Genomic DNA, 18,016 nt, shown 5'->3' on the forward strand with positions numbered 1-18,016 from the left:
CTGTAGCGATCGGCAGTGCACAGTGGTTTACCTGCACAACTCTCACTATCTGGCCACTGTTACAGACGCAATGCGAGAGTGGAAGTCTGTTTATCACAGCTGATGTGCAACAAAAGAATGTTTCACGAAAAACAAAGCGCAGATGATGAATGAACGACAAGGAAGCACAAAAAATGAACATACAGTACACAAGTAAATACAAAAAAAGAGTTTGTTGTTAGCCGGCAACAGCACAGCAGCACCAGACCATCATTGACACTCAAACCCAATGTTACTCATGTATGGAGCGGAATCAAAGCAGCCTCTACGTCTGTTTTCAGGTTTTCCTGCTTGGCTCTCTCCAGCGCTGGAAAGCTTTTATAATAATATTAACGCAGGTCCTAAAAAACTTGCCCAGTCATAAACCTTCATTCCAGTGATATTCTTTTGAGCTTATTTGTATTGTGTCCCATCTCTCTTTCTGCAGTCTTTCTTCAAATCTCCCTCTTGCTCATTCTCTCTCCTTGACCATCATACACCCCCTAATGCTGATTGGCTAAATGTTTGTTGTTGGTATCAGTCCAACTAACTTCCAAACAGTGTTTTTGAAATATGGCTTATGCCACCTTTAATATAATGTGCTGCATTCTATTAACAGTGAGAATGGGGAATGTAGTGAGACCCGAACACAACTGAAGCAGAGAAGATTGAATCAAGAACATTTTTGTGATCCGTACTCAAGTTCTGAATCACTCTATGTGTACTTTATGACTAAATGATTGAAATGTCAAGGCTTATTTACTCACATAGACTACATTACGTTTGGCAACAAGCCTTTTTTTTATCAACTGAAGTATGTCTGAAACACAGCTGGCCTGTGGATGTTTGTTAAACATTTATGTTGTGACCCATGTGACTCTATTCTCGCAGTATGGTAAACTTTGCCTAGAATTATTTTTTTGCCGTTAACTTGCATTTATCTACTGATGTGTGTCCTTTTCAGCTCTGAACATGCTGTAAAGGGTTTATGGGAAATAAACTCTGGTAGGATCTAACAGAAGTGCACACGTTCTCCTACTGTAAATCAGCGTGCGTTTTTCTGCTCATGGACTTTAGACTGCTGTGATTCTGTAGCACGTTTACATACACACTCACTCTCACCAATTAATATAGTTCATACTGCAGCACCTTTAAAAAGTCTTGAAACACAGCTGTTCAGATATTCTGGAGCTTTTCATTAGTCTGATCTAAGCTACATTTGCCCTAAAAATGACACCCCATCATTCCATCACAGGAAGAGTGTGAAAAGCCCTAGTTGTGAGTCCTACTTTAGCATACTTTACTACGAACGAACCATCCTAAACAAACGCAAGTAGGGCAGGCCTGGCCAGCCTATTTTACTGCGCCTTTCCCAGAGACAACCTTGTGCTGTGAGAGCTGTCCTGCCCACCGGGACCCTCAGATTAGAAAAACCTCACAAGAGGCAGGAAAAGTGTTTTCAGGCTGCTGTGTTAATGTGATCGTGTCATGTTTTGGGTGACGTATGCTGTGTTATTAATGTTTTTACTAAGTCATTTGTCAGTCATGAATGATTGTGTTGTTGAGGAGAGTGTGCTGCTACTATATTAAGTGATCAGACACACCATTTTCACCTGTTAAACCAGAAAACCAGTGTTATTTTAGTATCATTGAGATACTATTATAGTTTTCATACCTTGATGAATGAAAGCTGTGTATGTCTGTCAGATGGTGTCTCAGAGGATCAGTTCGGTGGATCTGTCTTGCTGTAGTCTAGAGAAACTGCCACCCAACCTGCTGTACAGTCAAGACCTGACGCATCTCAACCTCAAACACAACTTCCTGCCTGCTGACCAAACACTGCTGCAGCTCCAGAGGTCAGTGTGTTTCACAGATCAGCTCATCTTTCAAATTTTATTTGATTTTTAAGATTAATTCAAGTCAAGTTATGAGCATTCATTTGATTTCCAGCGTTTTTAATAATAAATTTGTATTAAATTATTTCCATAAAAAAAAATAATAATACATTTTATAGGGAACTATTATTGCTACAATGTAAAAAAAAAAAAAAAATGTTAAATTTGTATTAATTCAATTGATTAGTTTTTTTATTAAAATTTTAATCTCCAAATTTCCTCTCTTCTCCTGCAGATTTTCCCGTTTACGGAGTCTCAATCTCTCTAATAACCAGCTGGGAAGTTTCCCACGGCACATCTGCTCCATTAGCACGCTGACAGAGGTCAACCTCAGCTGCAACCACCTGACCTCCATCCATCCTGATGTGGGCAGCATGACCAAGTGAGTGTTTCAGCCACAGATGCGTTTAAAAGTGAAGCAAGCATTTTCTACGACACTGGCTGCAACTAGCGGAATTACAAAAATAAAGCATATTTTCAAATGACCTTGCAAATGCCTCTTTTGCAAGTTGCACCTCTCCAAACTCAACCATCACAAACACAGCTCTTATGGGTGCTTGTGAAGGCAACAGGTCTCAACAGATAAAAGTAGGCTACTTTATTAATAAAATGTCCAACATAATAAGATTACTTTTAGCTGAGTTGTTATATGTCATGAGTAAGCAATTGAGTAGATTAACAAACGAATGAGAGCGTCTCGCTTATAATAAACCCATCTAAATGATCTGCACTGGGGTGCATTTTTTGACATGATACACTACAACAGTTTGAGACTGTCTACAGTGGACACCTCAAAGAAAACATTATAAACTCATACATTTGTCTTTCTGAATGGGTTCATGATGATGCTGTATGCTATTGTAGCGCGTGGCATCGCAATGCCCAGTTCACTTTGACGTGTTCATGACTTATTATTATCTCAAGGTCTAAATGCAGCAAATTTTGGCTTGCACTTCTGTAACCAAAGCTGAATTTATTTTTCCATGTAGCGCGTCAGTCACGGTTCCACACCGACTAAACACCATCTGGCTCCGCCTTCTACAGTAGCCACAACCCAAACTCTTGGAGACACTTTCTGGGAAGATAAACCCATGAATGGCATACTAATAGTTAATAAACAATAAACTGGGAAAGTATCTGAACGTAAAAAATCTTACATACATCACCTTTAATGACGTGTGATCGCAGTCATTGGAAATGAATTCATCAATTCACTTTTCTGTTCTTATTGTGAATGTTTCGTTAGTGGAGGCTGTTCTAAACAAAATATGTTTGTCTTTATAATATTTTTAAATGTTTAAAATTAAAAGAAAATCTGTTTAAAATACATTATTTCATGTGGATTGGTTTGCTTACCAAGGAAAAATGTCACGTTGATTTTTATTTTATATTATTTGTTTATTATTATTATTATATTATTTTATTTTATTTGAATTTTATTTTTTAATGAAAACCAAGTATGTTGTACAAACAGAGTACATATAGCCAAACATGTCAGGGTTACATGGAAAGAAAAAAACACAAAGCATCTTAAACAGTAGTTTGTTCAAATTGCTTTCAGTTTTTTACTTTTAGATAGTGTTTCTAAATTCAATGTTCAATGTTCAAACATATAATTTTTTCTAATACACTCAAATTTAGGAATATAATGCCCAACTAAATATAATAATTAAATAATAATAATAATTAAAAAAAAAACACTAGATGTTTATCACCTAATGAGAAACATCTTAACATCACATCAGCTTCTACAATGTGAAGGTAAATATGAGAGGCAGGCTGTCATGTGACACTGACTGCACTGTTGCCACCTGCCGGACAAAATTCGTGCTTATCCAGCCCTCTCAAGAGTCAAGTTTCCATAGTTTTACTGTAATAACAATAAATGATGGTCTCTTTGCAGAAGGGATCATTTACATAGTAATACCCAGCTAATATTAGCTAATTTTCTGGCAAGGTTCTCTCAAAGTTATGAATAAACGTTCTTCCAGTAACATTAATAGAATGTTCGTTTAATGTTATCTGGTCTTTAATAATGTCCTAAAAACGTTAGCATAGTTCATGCAATGTTTTTTTTTTCCTGAAACATTTTAGTTGGATGTTCATCTGACAGTTTTTAAATGTTACTACTTGTTTCAGAACGTTCCGAAAACATTCTCATAATGTAGGCAAAATGATAAAATGGATTGTTTCCTTAACATTCTCTTAACCAAGAAAAAATTTTTTTAAAACATTTTAAAAAAAAAAACATTCAGAAAATACCTTATTCATAACATAATGTGAATGTTAGCAAAACGTTCTTAGAAGTTATTTTTGTTTGCTGGGTAATTTACTTGTTCTTGTTGATGAGGTCATGTCCTGCTCTGTGTCAAGTCTGCAGACATTTGTGCTGGACGGTAACCTGCTTTGCGCTCTTCCTGTGGAGCTGGGTTGTCTGCAGAGGCTGGCCTATCTGGGTCTGTCCTTCAATGAGTTCACACAGGTGCCATCGGTGCTGGAGCGGCTGCCCGCCGTCGAAAGACTCTGTATGGCTGGAAATAAAGTGTCGGTGCTGACGCTACAGACCTTCCGTCTGCTGACGCTCAAACACGTCGACCTCCGGTGAGCGCAAGCATGATCTATCAGGAAGGATTCCAAACTAGTTGTTATAGTAGATACTAGTGGATTATTAGTCTACACTTCACACTGAAATCACTGGAACACATGGCTTCAAGCATAAAACAGCTAAGTCTAATAAATTATTAAAGGGTTAGTTCACCCATAAATGTCATTAATTACTTACTCTTATGTCGTTCTATACCCGTAAGACCTTCGTTCATCTTTGGAACACAAATTAAGATATTTTTGATCAAATCCGATGGCTCAGTGAGGCCTCAATTGACAGTAAGATAATGAACACTTTCAAATTTAAAACAGTTCATGTGACTAAAAGTGGTTCAGTCTTAATGCTATGAAGTGACAAGAATACTTTTTGTGCGCCACAAATACTTTTTGTCTTTAGTAGCTTTCTGGGCTCAGTAGTGTATTTGCAATGAAGTTGGTGAATTTTCCATCTCATCAGTCTGAACCAGATCTCCAGTGTGGTACCTGACGAGCCGGAGTTTCTGCGTCATGTGACGCAGCTGGATGTACGTGATAACCGCCTGACTGAGTTGGACGTGTCCGTCTTCCCACGGCTGGAGGTTCTGCACTGTCAAAGGAACCGCCTCACATGCCTACGTCTGCGCGGCTGCGCGCTCAAGGCTCTCTACGCCTCCAACAACGGTAGCGCACACACCATTATGCCTCACATTAACCCACAACATCCAACCGCTCGCTTAATGCTTTACAATATCTGTTTCACAGAGCTGCAAGAGTTAGACATGAGTCCTGTGGCCTCCAACCTCACATACATGGACATCTCTAGGTTAGTTTGATTGCTCTCACTTGCATCTTTGTCATTATCTGATGTGAAATCACTCAAACCCATATCATGACATGAAGTTTTATCATGTGCGTCATCAGCTGTGTGTGTTTGCTTTTTCACAGGAACTGTATGAAGTCTCTGCCTGATTGGTTGAGTGACAGCAAGAAACTGGAGGTTCTAGACATCAGTCACAACAACATTGCTGAACTTCCTCCGTGGTGAGTGTCTGAGTGAAACTGCTGTGGTTTGTGTGGATTGTGTGTACAGCCAAATTTCAGTCACTCCTGGACTCCTGATGATTGACAGTCATCATAGCAACAGACTGGCATTGTGCAAGCACCAACATTGATGCCAGTAATTAATGACAATTTAACAATTAAGGAAGAGAATCATGTAATTTAAAGTCTGCATATTTGTAATCAAAATGTAGGGCCCTATGATTTCCGCACAGCAGAAAATGCTGAATCGTGGAATTCAGCCATAAACATAAAATTTACTGTATAATATGGAAGTGACATTATTAAAGACTGCTATTGATATATGAAGTCTGTCTATGAAGTACATGTCTCAGTTTCATCTACTACAAAATCAAGTAAACGTGAGCATGATGCTTGTGGTGTTTTCAGCATCTGCTGTCTCACTACATGAACACATGAACTTCATTTCTAGAGCTGCTCTGAGAGTCACTTCACCAGAATTTCACCATTTAATTTGAGAAAACTATTGTCAGATATACACAGAAACTCAAAGATCTTCACTACAACCCACCAAAATAAAAGTTCAGTTTAACTTGAAGAAATGGATTGAAATTTATTACTGTTGTATGGTAAAACATACTTCTAACACTGTGTCTACACCAGCTTGATACTACACGGGACACGACAAAACCATTGCAAATCTGTTCCAGTACTTCAGAAATAGAAAGGGGCAGAACGCTGTTGTGCCACGTCGCATGTAGCGTCACTGATTATAATTGGTTCTTTCTGCTTTTGTCGCGTTGATGGAAAGGAACTCAAGCTGATCAGCTGAAAACATTACTGTAGCTTTACCCATTAATAGACACGGTACTTTCTTGAAAATAAGGGTGCTTTCACACTAGCACTTTTGGTGCGCACCCGGGTTTGATTGATGTCAGAGTTCGGTTTGTTTGGATGATGTGGACGCTGTCTTCCGCACTCGGGTGTGCACCTGTGAACCGTACCCGAGTCTGTTTAAAAAGGGTGGTCTAGGGTAGGGTTCATGTGAACACCGATACGGTTCGCTGTTGATATGAACGCAATCGTACTAAATCATGGAAGTGAACCGCTATTAATGACATATGATTTGATAAAAATGTGTGTTTCCTAATGAGCGTGACTGGTGTACAGCACGCAGAGAGCTGTATTTCTGCTGCCTTCAGCGATTTTGTTTTTTTTTAGAGCATTTGCAGTACATTCACGGCTAATAGACGCTAGTGTCATTACGTACTGAAGTTTTGGAAACAAAACCTATGGTTCAAAAACAAAAATATAAAAGTGAGGTGAGCAGCGCTATGCATTTTGCCACCTTATCCTGTGCCGTTGTTACTAAGCGACAGGGTAAACAGCTGCTGCTTTGATGATGTTTTTATAACATCTCAAAAAAGCCAAGCCAATGTTGGATCTCATTTTATTACAAGCTCTGTCACGTTAATTTTCTTGTCAGCAGACTCTTCTCTGTCATTGTGATTATCAAAGATGAGATTTAATGGATACAATTATTGACTGCAAGGTGGAATTTAAAAGCCGTTTATGCAAAACAGAAATAGCCATGTGATTTCATCCTCATGAACATTTACCTATAAGAATACAAGCATGCAGTGTAAGCCAGTGTTTCCTACTGAATTGTGTTTTTGCAGTGCAGGAAAACTCTCTATAAAGGACTTGAGTAGCTTCAGCTAATCACATCTATGCATTCAGCAGATTATTTTACCCAAGGCGACTTACAAAAGAGCAATTTGTCAAAGAGCAAACAATATATGTACAAAGAAAGGTTTATTAAAGTCAACTACATTATGAAGGAAGACAGAAAAGAGGAGAAATGCCAAGAAGGAAAAAGTTGAGAGTGTGTAAGTTTTCATCTGTGTGTGTGTTTTATGTGAGCAGCTGCACTGCCACTCTGACCTCACTGTAATCTCCACCATCAGGTTGCTGTGCAGTGGTAGTTTGAGGAAGATCTTGGCCAGTCATAACCAGCTGAAGCGTTTGCCGGAGCGCGTGGAGCGTCCTGTCGTGGAGGTGCTGGATGTGCAGCACAATCATCTCGTCGAGCTTCCCTGTAATCTCTTCCTGAAATCAGAGAGGTAAAACATGCTCCTGAAAACAATCCCAAAATGCAGTGCAACAAGTTTATATTGCAAATATATTTACAGTCCATTCAGTGCCGAAAATATCAAAAACAAGGGTGATCTAGTTAAACATTGATTATTTTACTCAATGTTTGTATGTGCCCTGCAGAAAAAGATAAATGATTCAACCAGCCTAAGCGCGTTTGCTGGTCTTCGCTGGTTTAAGCTGCCCTGACCACATGAAAAGTGTCCAAGACACCTCTAAAGCCAGAAGACCAGCCTTTATTAGACGTTATTAGACTAGCAATAGTTTGATCCTTCAGAAATCATTCTAATATGCTGATTTGCTGCTCAACAAACATTTCTGATTATTATCAATGTTGAGAACCGTTGTGCTTGCTTAATATTTTTGTGAAAATTGTGACACTTTTTTCAGGATTCTTTGATTAATAGTTCAAAAGAACAGCATTTATTTGAAATATAAATCTTTTTACTATAATAAATGTATTTACTGTCATTTTTCATTAATTTAAAGGATCCTTTCTGAATAAAAGTATTAATTTCTAAATAAATAAATAAATAAACTTAAACACCCAAACTTTTGAACTGTAGTGTATGGATTATAATCTTTTCGTAATCTTGTATGAATGGGGGATCTAGTTTGGTTTAGACACAGTGTGCACTGCAAACTAAGGGTTACACGAAAATGATGTACTAAAGGCCAGTAGTTGTAAATAATGCATCTCCACTGGTCCTAATAGTGGTGCAATAAATGTTCACTTTGCTGGAGAAGCATTAATAAACCCAGTATCTTGAGCAAACACAGTCCTGTAATCCGCTATTGTTGTTTTGATTGTCAAGTAGTTGCACATGCCGAAGATCTGAACATGTAATACACGTGCACATGACGTCACCATTTTCACAAATTTGCATTTTTGTAGTTTACACAGAGACAATAACTATATATATATATATATATATATATATATATATATATATATATATATATATATATATATATATATATATATATATATATATATATATGTTATTGTCTCTTTGTCTCTGTGTAAACTACAAAAATATATATATATATATATATATATATTTTTTTTTTACATATGCAATCCATTTTTAGGGCCCCAAAAAACTGTTGTCATGTATATGAATGGCCAAAACCGTAAAAAGTTTTCCGTTTTTAGTTGAAAAAATAAAAAAAACACTGCTGAAAACTCTAATAACTGTGCAGGTTGATAGGCAATGTGATGACGTAATGAGTAACTGTGTGCTCTCAGAAGTTGAATGTTAGCATTTGAGCATATTGCATTTGATTAAGACTCTGTGTCAGCTCACTGTCAATAACATGTGATTTGTCTTCAGTTTACGGTGTCTAAATGCGTCAGCCAACAAGCTCGAGAATCTCCCAGCATCCAGTTTGTCAGAAGAGAGCAGCAGTATCTTGCAGGAGCTTTATCTGACCAACAACCACCTGACGGACAAGTGTGTGCCTCAGCTGACGGGACACACACACCTGAGGATCCTGCACATGGCCTACAATCACCTGCAGACCTTCCCAGCCAGGTGACAACTTTAAACCTCAAGGTCCAGTTTTTCAGACAGGGCTTAGACTAAGCTATGATTAGGCCTTAGCAGTGACGCTGACATTTGAAGATATGTCAGTACAAGTTGCTCTTAGTTGAAACAGCTCAAACATGCATTTTAGTCTAGGACTAGCTTAAGCCTTGTCTGTGAAACCAGGGGAAATGTTTTTTTGTTTTAGTTTTTTTTAATTTAGGAATTATTTTCTTATTGAAGATGTCTCCTAAGGACAATTTCCTCAACTTTGACAAATTTATTCCCAGACTTATGCTACACAAACACATACTGTTGATAGCCTAAGGTCATATCTATGACTACATACATTATGTGCTCGATTAAGTTCGTTTTAAGAAATTGTTTTTTGTGTTTTTTAAAAAAAAAACTTTTATGTAATCTTCAAAATACCAAAAGTGATGCATGTCGTGGACAAGGGTTTGTGAGACAAAAATTCCACAGACACATGTTAAGCTCAATGATATTCAGTCTTATTCATAGAATAAAGTTTACAGCATGTGCAACATTATCCTGGCATTTTTGCATTTTGTGATTCATGAATCTTTGCAGTGAACTCTCCCCCTGTTTTAAACACAAACCTGACAGTCATGACAATCTTGCATTATTTACAGTTTTGCACTTCTTCAACATACAGAGTGCATCATTTAGTGGAAAACAGACATTAAGACATGAAAGTTCTCTGCCTTTACGTGAAGTAAAGACATCAGTATGTTTCCATCAGTTACATTTTTGTTCATCATGATTTCAAAATAAAGTCCAAACCCTCACTTTGATTTCACATATTTTATGTTATAATGGACTATTTAGATAATCTACAAATAAAATAATAATATCCAAGCTGAACCAATATTTCATGTATAATGATTGAGGATAATGTACAGTTCGTCTCTGCTTTGTGTCGCGGTTCTGATTACCCTGTTGAGGTTAATTTTTTGCTAATAACCAGTTGACTGTACGCTGCTTTTTTAGCTGTTTTTCCCAAACACATTAAATAGCGCAAGTCATGGCATCTCAGCATCAGCCAGGCTCTCTGTAGAGTGCTGCGAATGCTTTTAGTTTATTTTTAATCTCTTTTTTAGTATAAAACAGCATGATAGGCACACATACAGTAGTGGCCAGCATAGGAAAATTGACATCTTCACCCTTTATTCAAATATTATTATAAATTTGTTAAATAATTTGTAAACATATTGTGTAGTTTTGCTTGGAGTCAATTGTTTTATTTGTGATAACTCAATGAAACATGCCAAATTGTGTGGACATTTTTGTCCAGACTGTCATACAAGATTAAAAATTATTATGAACACATGCAAAATTTTGATGATTTAATCTAAGTTTTATTTGGCTAATTAAAAACAAATATTAATCATTTTATGTGTGAATGATTAATATTTGTTTGAGTCCTCTTCTTTAGTTTTATGGGCTGATCTTTTCTAGACAGTATCTGTGTGGATATTGATATTTCCATTCTTTAAAATGCAAAGTTATATTATCTTCAATAGAGTCTTTTCTATTATATAATTTTAAAAGGCCAGTTTAACAAAATTATTAGTACTTGATTAACAAAATAATCGACAATAAACACACACATTTATGTGACATAGTAAGATGCTTTGCAAAAAAAAAAAAAAAAAAGAACAACAACATGTTGAAATGATTTTTGTAATTTGTTTTTAAATTTTATTTTATTCAAAAACACTGATGATTGATTAATTTCAGTAAAACTTAAGTCACTGTTTCATATTAATATATTTTGGTTGAGCAATTTGTCTTTGTGAGTACATACCAGCTTCTTTCCTGTTTGGTTTGTCACTTCCTCTTACTGTTAATCCAGCCAGCAGTTGTCCACAGGGACATGCACTTTCCTGAAGGAATATTTTCATCAAATCAATATTCTCTGTTCTGCAGTAAAATGGCCAAGCTGGAGGAGCTGGAGGAGGTGGACCTGAGTGGGAACAGGCTGAAGGCAGTGCCCACCACCATCCTGAACTGCAGGCGCATGCACACGCTGGTGGCTCACTCCAACTGCATCGAGGTCTTCCCTGAGGTCATGCAGCTCATGGAGATGAAGGTCAGATCACTCACGCTGTTGTTTTTTTTTTAGTTTTCTTCACATTACTAAGTTGACAAAACTACGTTATTTTGCTATGTGATGTATAATATGGAGTTATGTAAATTATGTTATGTATTTTGGACTAGTGAGATTTCATTGTGCATTGGGCCTGTCACTATCCTGTATTTTGTCCTGACAATTAACTGTCATATAAATAATTGCAATTAACAATTTAATTGTTTTTTTGTTTTTCATGTTAATTGCTGTGTAAGCCTGCCTAATACATTAATAATGCAGTCTGATTAAACCCACATACCTTATTTTTATATGAAGGAAGACCCTTGACTATCTTTTATGTACTTTACCAGAGTGTTTTTTTTTAAATAATCTTTGGCTAAATGTGATTGAAATTTATCTCAAATAGATCAAATAATCAAGATCAGATGATTAATCAATCATCGCTACAGGCTTTCTGCTTGTATGCCGTTAATATATTTCCGCTTGTGTATGTAGTGTGTGGATCTGAGCTGTAATGAGCTGAGTGAGATTACCTTACCAGAGAGTTTACCTCCGAAACTTCAGGAACTGGATCTAACAGGAAACCTGCGCTTGAATCTGGACCACAAGACTCTTGAGCAGCTCAAGTAAGGGCACACATGCATGTTTTTCCACTTCTGTCAATGCTGCAAATTAGAATGTTCCCAGGTGTACATATTTCTCAGGAACTATGAAAGTTCACTTTTAAATAAACTTTTGCTGATAATTTACTCACCCCCATGTCATCCAAGATGTCCATGTCCTTCTTTCTTCAGTCGAAAAGAAATTAAGGCTTTTGATGAAAACATTCCAGGATTTTTCTCCTTATAATGGGCTTCAAAGGGCACCAGACGGTTCAAGGTCCAAATGACAGTTTCAATGCAGCTTCAAAGGGCTTTAAATGATGCCAGACGATGAATAAGGGTCTTATCTAGCGAAACGATCGGCCATTTAAAAAAAAAAAAAAACGTTTACGTTTTATAAGCACAAATGCTTGCCTTGCTCTGTTGGGGATGCGCGTTCGTGACGTCACGTAATACGCAATTACGTTAAAAAGGTCACGCTTGACATAGGCGGAAGTACAGAGTCAGTGTTTACGAGTTGAACGTGTAAACACTAACCCTGCGTCTCAATCAGCTCCCTAGTTCCCTAGCTCGTGAATCAGTATATCATGAAAGTGAATGTGGCTGATTCCCCAATCAGTGCCGTGACTGCTGAACTAGGGAGCTGATTGAGACACACGGTAAGTCAAACGCCATTTACAAAAAAAGGTAAAACAACTAATGGTTCTTCCATCCTGTGTTGTCAGTGCCATCAGACTGTCATACCCTTCTCCATCAGAACAAAAACACCTCTAAAGGGGGTCGCACACCGGACGCGCAAGCTCAATTTTGACTCGACTCCTGATAGAAAAGCTGCACAATGGGAGTGTTTTACATCAACAGGGAAATGTTACATATGTTTTAATATTTCGCACTTAGTGTTAGTGGTTAGTGTACATGGAAAATGGCACAACAGAGCAAAATGAAAGAAAAGGTTACGTTTATTATACATTTTTAGACTTTATTCAAGCTGTTAAAGTGTAAAACTAATGTATCTTGCAGCACAGGGTGAAGTCAGTATGTACATTAATGACAATTTGAGAGAAATATAATATACATTTAATGTAAAACAATGTACATGGCGCTCTGTGGCGCGGCAGGATTTTGAGTCGTAGCTGGGCACCGCGGACAGGCGCCGAATGTCGCCACTGGTGTGTACACTCATAGAAAACAATGTGTTCGAATTTTAAAAACGTGGCGCGGTGCTGAGCTTCGCGTCCGGTGTGCGACGCTGTTGTTTAGTAACGGTGGAAATCCAGTTTGTCCAGTAATGCAGCGAAATGGAAACAGGGACTCACCGACTGATTCTAATGGCGGGATTGAAATGGTCCAGTCGTGGCAGCATTGAGATTCTTCCTCTGTTGGCAATGGTTGGCATTTGCCACATGTGCACCACCACGTCTGCCCGATGCTGGAGAGGTGTGTGTCGCCGCAGCAGTCTCTTCCATCTGCCTAATTTCTTCCTCTGTGTATTCCGGTTCAAAAAGGTAGGGCAGGGTGAAAACTCATCTTCTCCTCGTCCGACATTGTTGTTTTGCCTTTTTTTGTAAACGGCGTTTGACTTAGTATTTGCACGTTCAAGTTGTAAACACTGACTTGGTACTTCCGCCTTTGTCAAGCGTGACCTTTTCAATGTAATTGCGTATTACGTGACGTCACGAATGCGCATCCGAGAACAGAGCAAGGCGAGCATTTGTGCTTATAAAACTTAATTTATTTTTATTTTTTTTTAAATGACCGATCGTTTCGCTAGACAAGACCCTTATTCATCGTCTGGTATCGTTTAAAGCCCTTTGAAGCTGCACTGAAACTTTCATTTGGACCTTGAACCGTCTGGTGCCCATTCAAGCCCATTATAAGGAGAAAAATGTGTTGTCCTGGAATGTTTTCATCAAAAACCTTAATTTCTTTTCGACTGAAGAAAGAAGGACATGGACATCTTGGATGACATGGGGGTAAGTAAATTATTAGCAAAAGTTTATTTAAAAGTGAACTGATCCTTTAAAATGAGTGTTGTCAAATAGTTTAGTGTGATTAATTACAAAAGATGATGCACATATAATAATGATAATAAAACAAAAAATCAATGCAATTAAAATGCAGTACATAAATTCTGCTATAAGGAATACAATAAATGTTCTTTCATTCCGAAAAGGCTTGATGTAGCATGTAAAGACACTTTTTAAAATAATCTGTCCAAGATTTGCCTGACATAATGCCTTTGAATGGTCTTCATTAGGGGCTTTCTCAGCAAATATTGATATATGCTCTAACTGTAATTCATCTGATTGTCCTCAGACAACTTCAGTAATATTTTTATGATAAACACCTACAGTATGAAGCACAGGAGTGTCCAATTACAGTGAGAAAGCAAAAACATTGAATAAATCAGATATAAATAAATCACATCAAATAGCACAAGTCATTGTGTCAGCATCAGCCAGACTTGCTGTAGAGCACTATGAATGCTGTTTGCTTCAGTGGCGTGAAAAGTTTACCAGCCCCTATTTTTCTTTTTCTTTTTTTCTTTTTTTTTTTGCACCAAAGCCATTTTTATTCACTTGACGAGTGTTCAGTTTGGACCATGTTTGTTATATGCACTTAATATTCTGTAATGTTATTTGTATGCACTGATATTATCAGATGAGAACAAAAACCTGGACAGAATTGAGCTGTATAATGACACTTTTGTCTTTTGTAGAGCTGCTTTACAGCTGAAATAGATTTTTTTTCCTAAAGGGATAGTTCACCCAAAGATGAAAATTTGATGTTTATCTGCTTACCCCCAGGGCATCCAAGATGTAGGTGACTTTGTTTCTTCAGTAGAACACAAATTATGATTTTTAACTCCAACCGTTGCCATCTGTCAGTCATATAATGCATTGAAACGGTAACACCATCTATGAGAATAAAAAAAAAACAAACATGCACAGACAAATTCAAATTAAACCCTGCGGCTTGTGACGTTTGTGTGAGAAACCAGTATTTATATCATTTTTTATCTCTATTACACCACTATGTCCAACTGCCTTGAGCATTCGGTGTGTGAGGTCTGAATGCACTCTGACACAGGAAGTGATCTCTTGCACTCGTTGACGTATACGCGCGAGAGATCAGATTGCATTTTCAGACCTCACACACCGGATGCAGCAGTTGGACATAGTGGTGTATTAGAGGTAAAAAATGATATAAATACTGTTCGGTTACTCACACCGATCGTTTTGTGTCTTAGGACATCAATGTGTCATCACGAGCCGCAGGGTTTAATTTGGATTTATCTGTGCATGTTTTTTTTTATTCTCATAGATGGTGATGAATTTTGCAACATTGACACTGTTACTAAACTGAACTGAATCAACACTGATCTGAATTGAGCTGAATAATGACACTATTGTCTTTTTTAGAGCTATTTTACAGCAGAATTTGTCTCCTGTTTGATGAAGTTTGCATCATTGATCATTATTTTCATGTTTATTATAGTGAAGCTGTTTTGCAACAATCTGTAACAATCCAGGGTGACTTGACGTGTGCTTTTGACTTACTGTAAGAATTCATATTTGATAATGCATGATCACATCTTTCAACTTATAGTAACATCCGCTGTTTCCGAATTGATCCGCCCCCCTCATCATTCTCGGCCAATGATACTGCAGGAGGGCCGGCTGTCTGGAGTCACGGCTACACTGAAGCCTCAGGCATCAAAAACAAGTGAGTGACTACTGGATAGCTGACTTCAGAAATCCTCTGTATCAATGGATATTAAATGCCCTATTTGCATTGCACAGACTATGTGTGGCTGCGCTGTCAGTGAACAGCTTCTGCGGCAGTAGAGAAGCTCTGTACGGTGTGTTTGACGGTGACAGGAACGTGGAGGTGCCATATTTACTCCAGTGCACCATGAACGACATACTGGCAGAGGAACTGCACAGGACCAAGAGTGAAGAAGACTACATGACCAACACCTTCCTGGTCATGCAGAGGTAAATGCATGCATAATAAGTGGTGACAGTTAGTATGGAGGTACGTTTGATTAATACTAAATATGTCTGTCCTTTCCCTCTACGGTAAATAGGAAGTTAGGCACTGCAGGACAGAAGCTGGGCGGTTCGGCAGCGCTATGTCACATCCGTCACGACCCCACAGACCCTGCTGGCTGCTTCACCCTGACTGCTGCTAATGTGGGCAAGTGTCAGGCCGTGCTCTGTCGCGACGGCAAGGCGCTTCCGCTATCGCTGCTGCACAACATCAGTATCAAGGAAGAATACAACCGTGTGCGGCAGCATAAAGCCATCATCACCGAGGTATGAGGAACGGTTTCCCCTGGCATTGAAGTCAACATGAAATGAAAGTTTGTTTCACTGTTCCTGATCTTATTGTGAACTATTCTATTCATCTGTGCACGTTATTCCAGAGAAAAAAAAAAATCTTTGCATCAAAATGTAATAAGAGTCTGCACAGTCGTTTTTTTTATCTTAACCAACAAACAATAGCTATTTAGCCATTGTTTGAGGGAGAGGTGTGTAGTATGTATCTTCTACGATAATATGGTAATTGTTGTTTTAACGAAGCTAACATTGAGTATGTTACTCACTTTGCAAAAAAACAAAAACAAAAAAAAAACACAAACACATACAAGCCTTGAAGAGTCCTTTAACTGCACTACAATGCAGTTAAAATGCCCCCAAAATTCAAGATATGGGGACAAAATGAGCATGAGTTTTTGTCTTATATTCCCTATATCCCTATATCAGGGGTTTTCAGAGTGTGGGGCCCCACCCTAGGGGGGTGCCAGAGCATTTCAGGAGAGGTGTGCAGAGATGATGTAGAGACTAGTGTATTTGGCTTCAAAGCATGATCTCTCTCCTATTCTGTGATTTGTTTTGGAGCATCCCAAGCCATTTCTCATTGTGATGTGAAATACAGACTGAAAAACACCCAACCGCTGCATGAGCATAATTATACGCAAACTACATCTCTCGGTTGGATAAAGAAATCTAGTATCGTACTAGTAAAATTTTGATGGATGACGATTGTAATCAAGGTAAAGACGATTACAGTGACATACAGGAGTCGTGCATTAGGCACACGAGACGAGAGTCCGTTATTATTGATGTGCAAACAATCCGTGGTGTGTGGGGCTCTCTGCAAACTGAACACTATTGAAAATTAGTAAACAATGGGTGGTGGGGAGGCGCCATTGTGTACATTGTGTTAAGAGGGAGGCCCAATGTCTTTGACTTTGAAAACCCCTGTTCTATATTATATAGTTAAGCAGTATCACATGAACAATTGTGCTGTTTTCCTGAATAGCAGCATGATTGCAAATGTGATATTGATTTTAACAGTTCAGTTAACAAAAAGTTAATATTGTCAGTTAAATTGTAGTTACTGTTTTGGTTATATATTGTCATCGAAAATAGTTCCAAACAAAGCCACAACAGAACTGTTTGCAACTCACGCAACATACGCTATTGTTTCATTCTTGAATGAATCAGAGTTTTTGAACGAATCAATGATTCAATGACAGATGCTGCATCCCAATTTGCCTACTTTTACTATGCTTTATAAGTATGTACTCTTTTTCTGAAAAAAAAAAAAGTAGATACTTTGGAGTGTGTTGCTACCACGTCATAAAATTGCACTGCATTCTGTCACCTTAATTAATTGCCAAACGTATCTACACGTTTTGCTATTGTGCTATTTGTATCTTGATAAAAGTTCACAATCTTGTTACAGATAAAATATAACACGGATAACATCAAATAAATATTTTTCATCAGGTTTGATATTGCCAAATCAAATAAAATGTACCAGAAATAGAAGACCATCTGGGGATTTTGGCAAATACTATTCAACATACTATGCTTTGAGAAACATATTCTAATTTCACATATTATTTCAATATGATATACATTAGAGTGTATATCATGCACATTGGGGCGACATGCAACACTTGCTTAATTCCTGAAAGAATCTGCGTTTTGAACAAATCGTTTGAATGAATGACTCAATGATTCACTAAGTTAAGACAGTTAAGACTTGCTGCCACTTACTGGTAGTTTTAGTTTCATATTTCATTTAAAATCA

At 37.7% G+C, this 18,016-nt stretch overlaps 1 protein-coding gene across 5 annotated transcripts in view; it reads left to right on the plus strand.

Moving 5' to 3' along the window:
• The window catches only part of phlpp1 (PH domain and leucine rich repeat protein phosphatase 1), a 70,258-nt gene that overhangs the window by 26,267 nt on the left and 25,975 nt on the right, over window positions 1-18,016 (plus strand). For all 5 annotated transcript variants that reach the window (XR_010891870.1, XM_067362182.1, XM_067362180.1 and 2 more), the window contains exons 4-16: window positions 1,726-1,874; window positions 2,149-2,295; window positions 4,287-4,514; window positions 4,975-5,177; window positions 5,259-5,319; window positions 5,442-5,537; window positions 7,484-7,639; window positions 9,005-9,205; window positions 11,147-11,309; window positions 11,805-11,935; window positions 15,521-15,637; window positions 15,715-15,909; window positions 16,002-16,230. Coding sequence is in view for 4 of the 5 variants with exons in the window: in XM_067362182.1 (XP_067218283.1) it covers window positions 1,726-1,874; window positions 2,149-2,295; window positions 4,287-4,514; window positions 4,975-5,177; window positions 5,259-5,319; window positions 5,442-5,537; window positions 7,484-7,639; window positions 9,005-9,205; window positions 11,147-11,309; window positions 11,805-11,935; window positions 15,521-15,637; window positions 15,715-15,909; window positions 16,002-16,230 (2,076 nt within the window). In the remaining variant the exon portion in view is untranslated. The remainder of the gene's footprint in view (window positions 1-1,725; window positions 1,875-2,148; window positions 2,296-4,286; window positions 4,515-4,974; window positions 5,178-5,258; window positions 5,320-5,441; window positions 5,538-7,483; window positions 7,640-9,004; window positions 9,206-11,146; window positions 11,310-11,804; window positions 11,936-15,520; window positions 15,638-15,714; window positions 15,910-16,001; window positions 16,231-18,016) is intronic.

The sequence above is a fragment of the Chanodichthys erythropterus genome, chromosome 16 (genome assembly GCF_024489055.1).
Source record: "Chanodichthys erythropterus isolate Z2021 chromosome 16, ASM2448905v1, whole genome shotgun sequence".
Taxonomy (NCBI): domain Eukaryota; kingdom Metazoa; phylum Chordata; class Actinopteri; order Cypriniformes; family Xenocyprididae; genus Chanodichthys; species Chanodichthys erythropterus.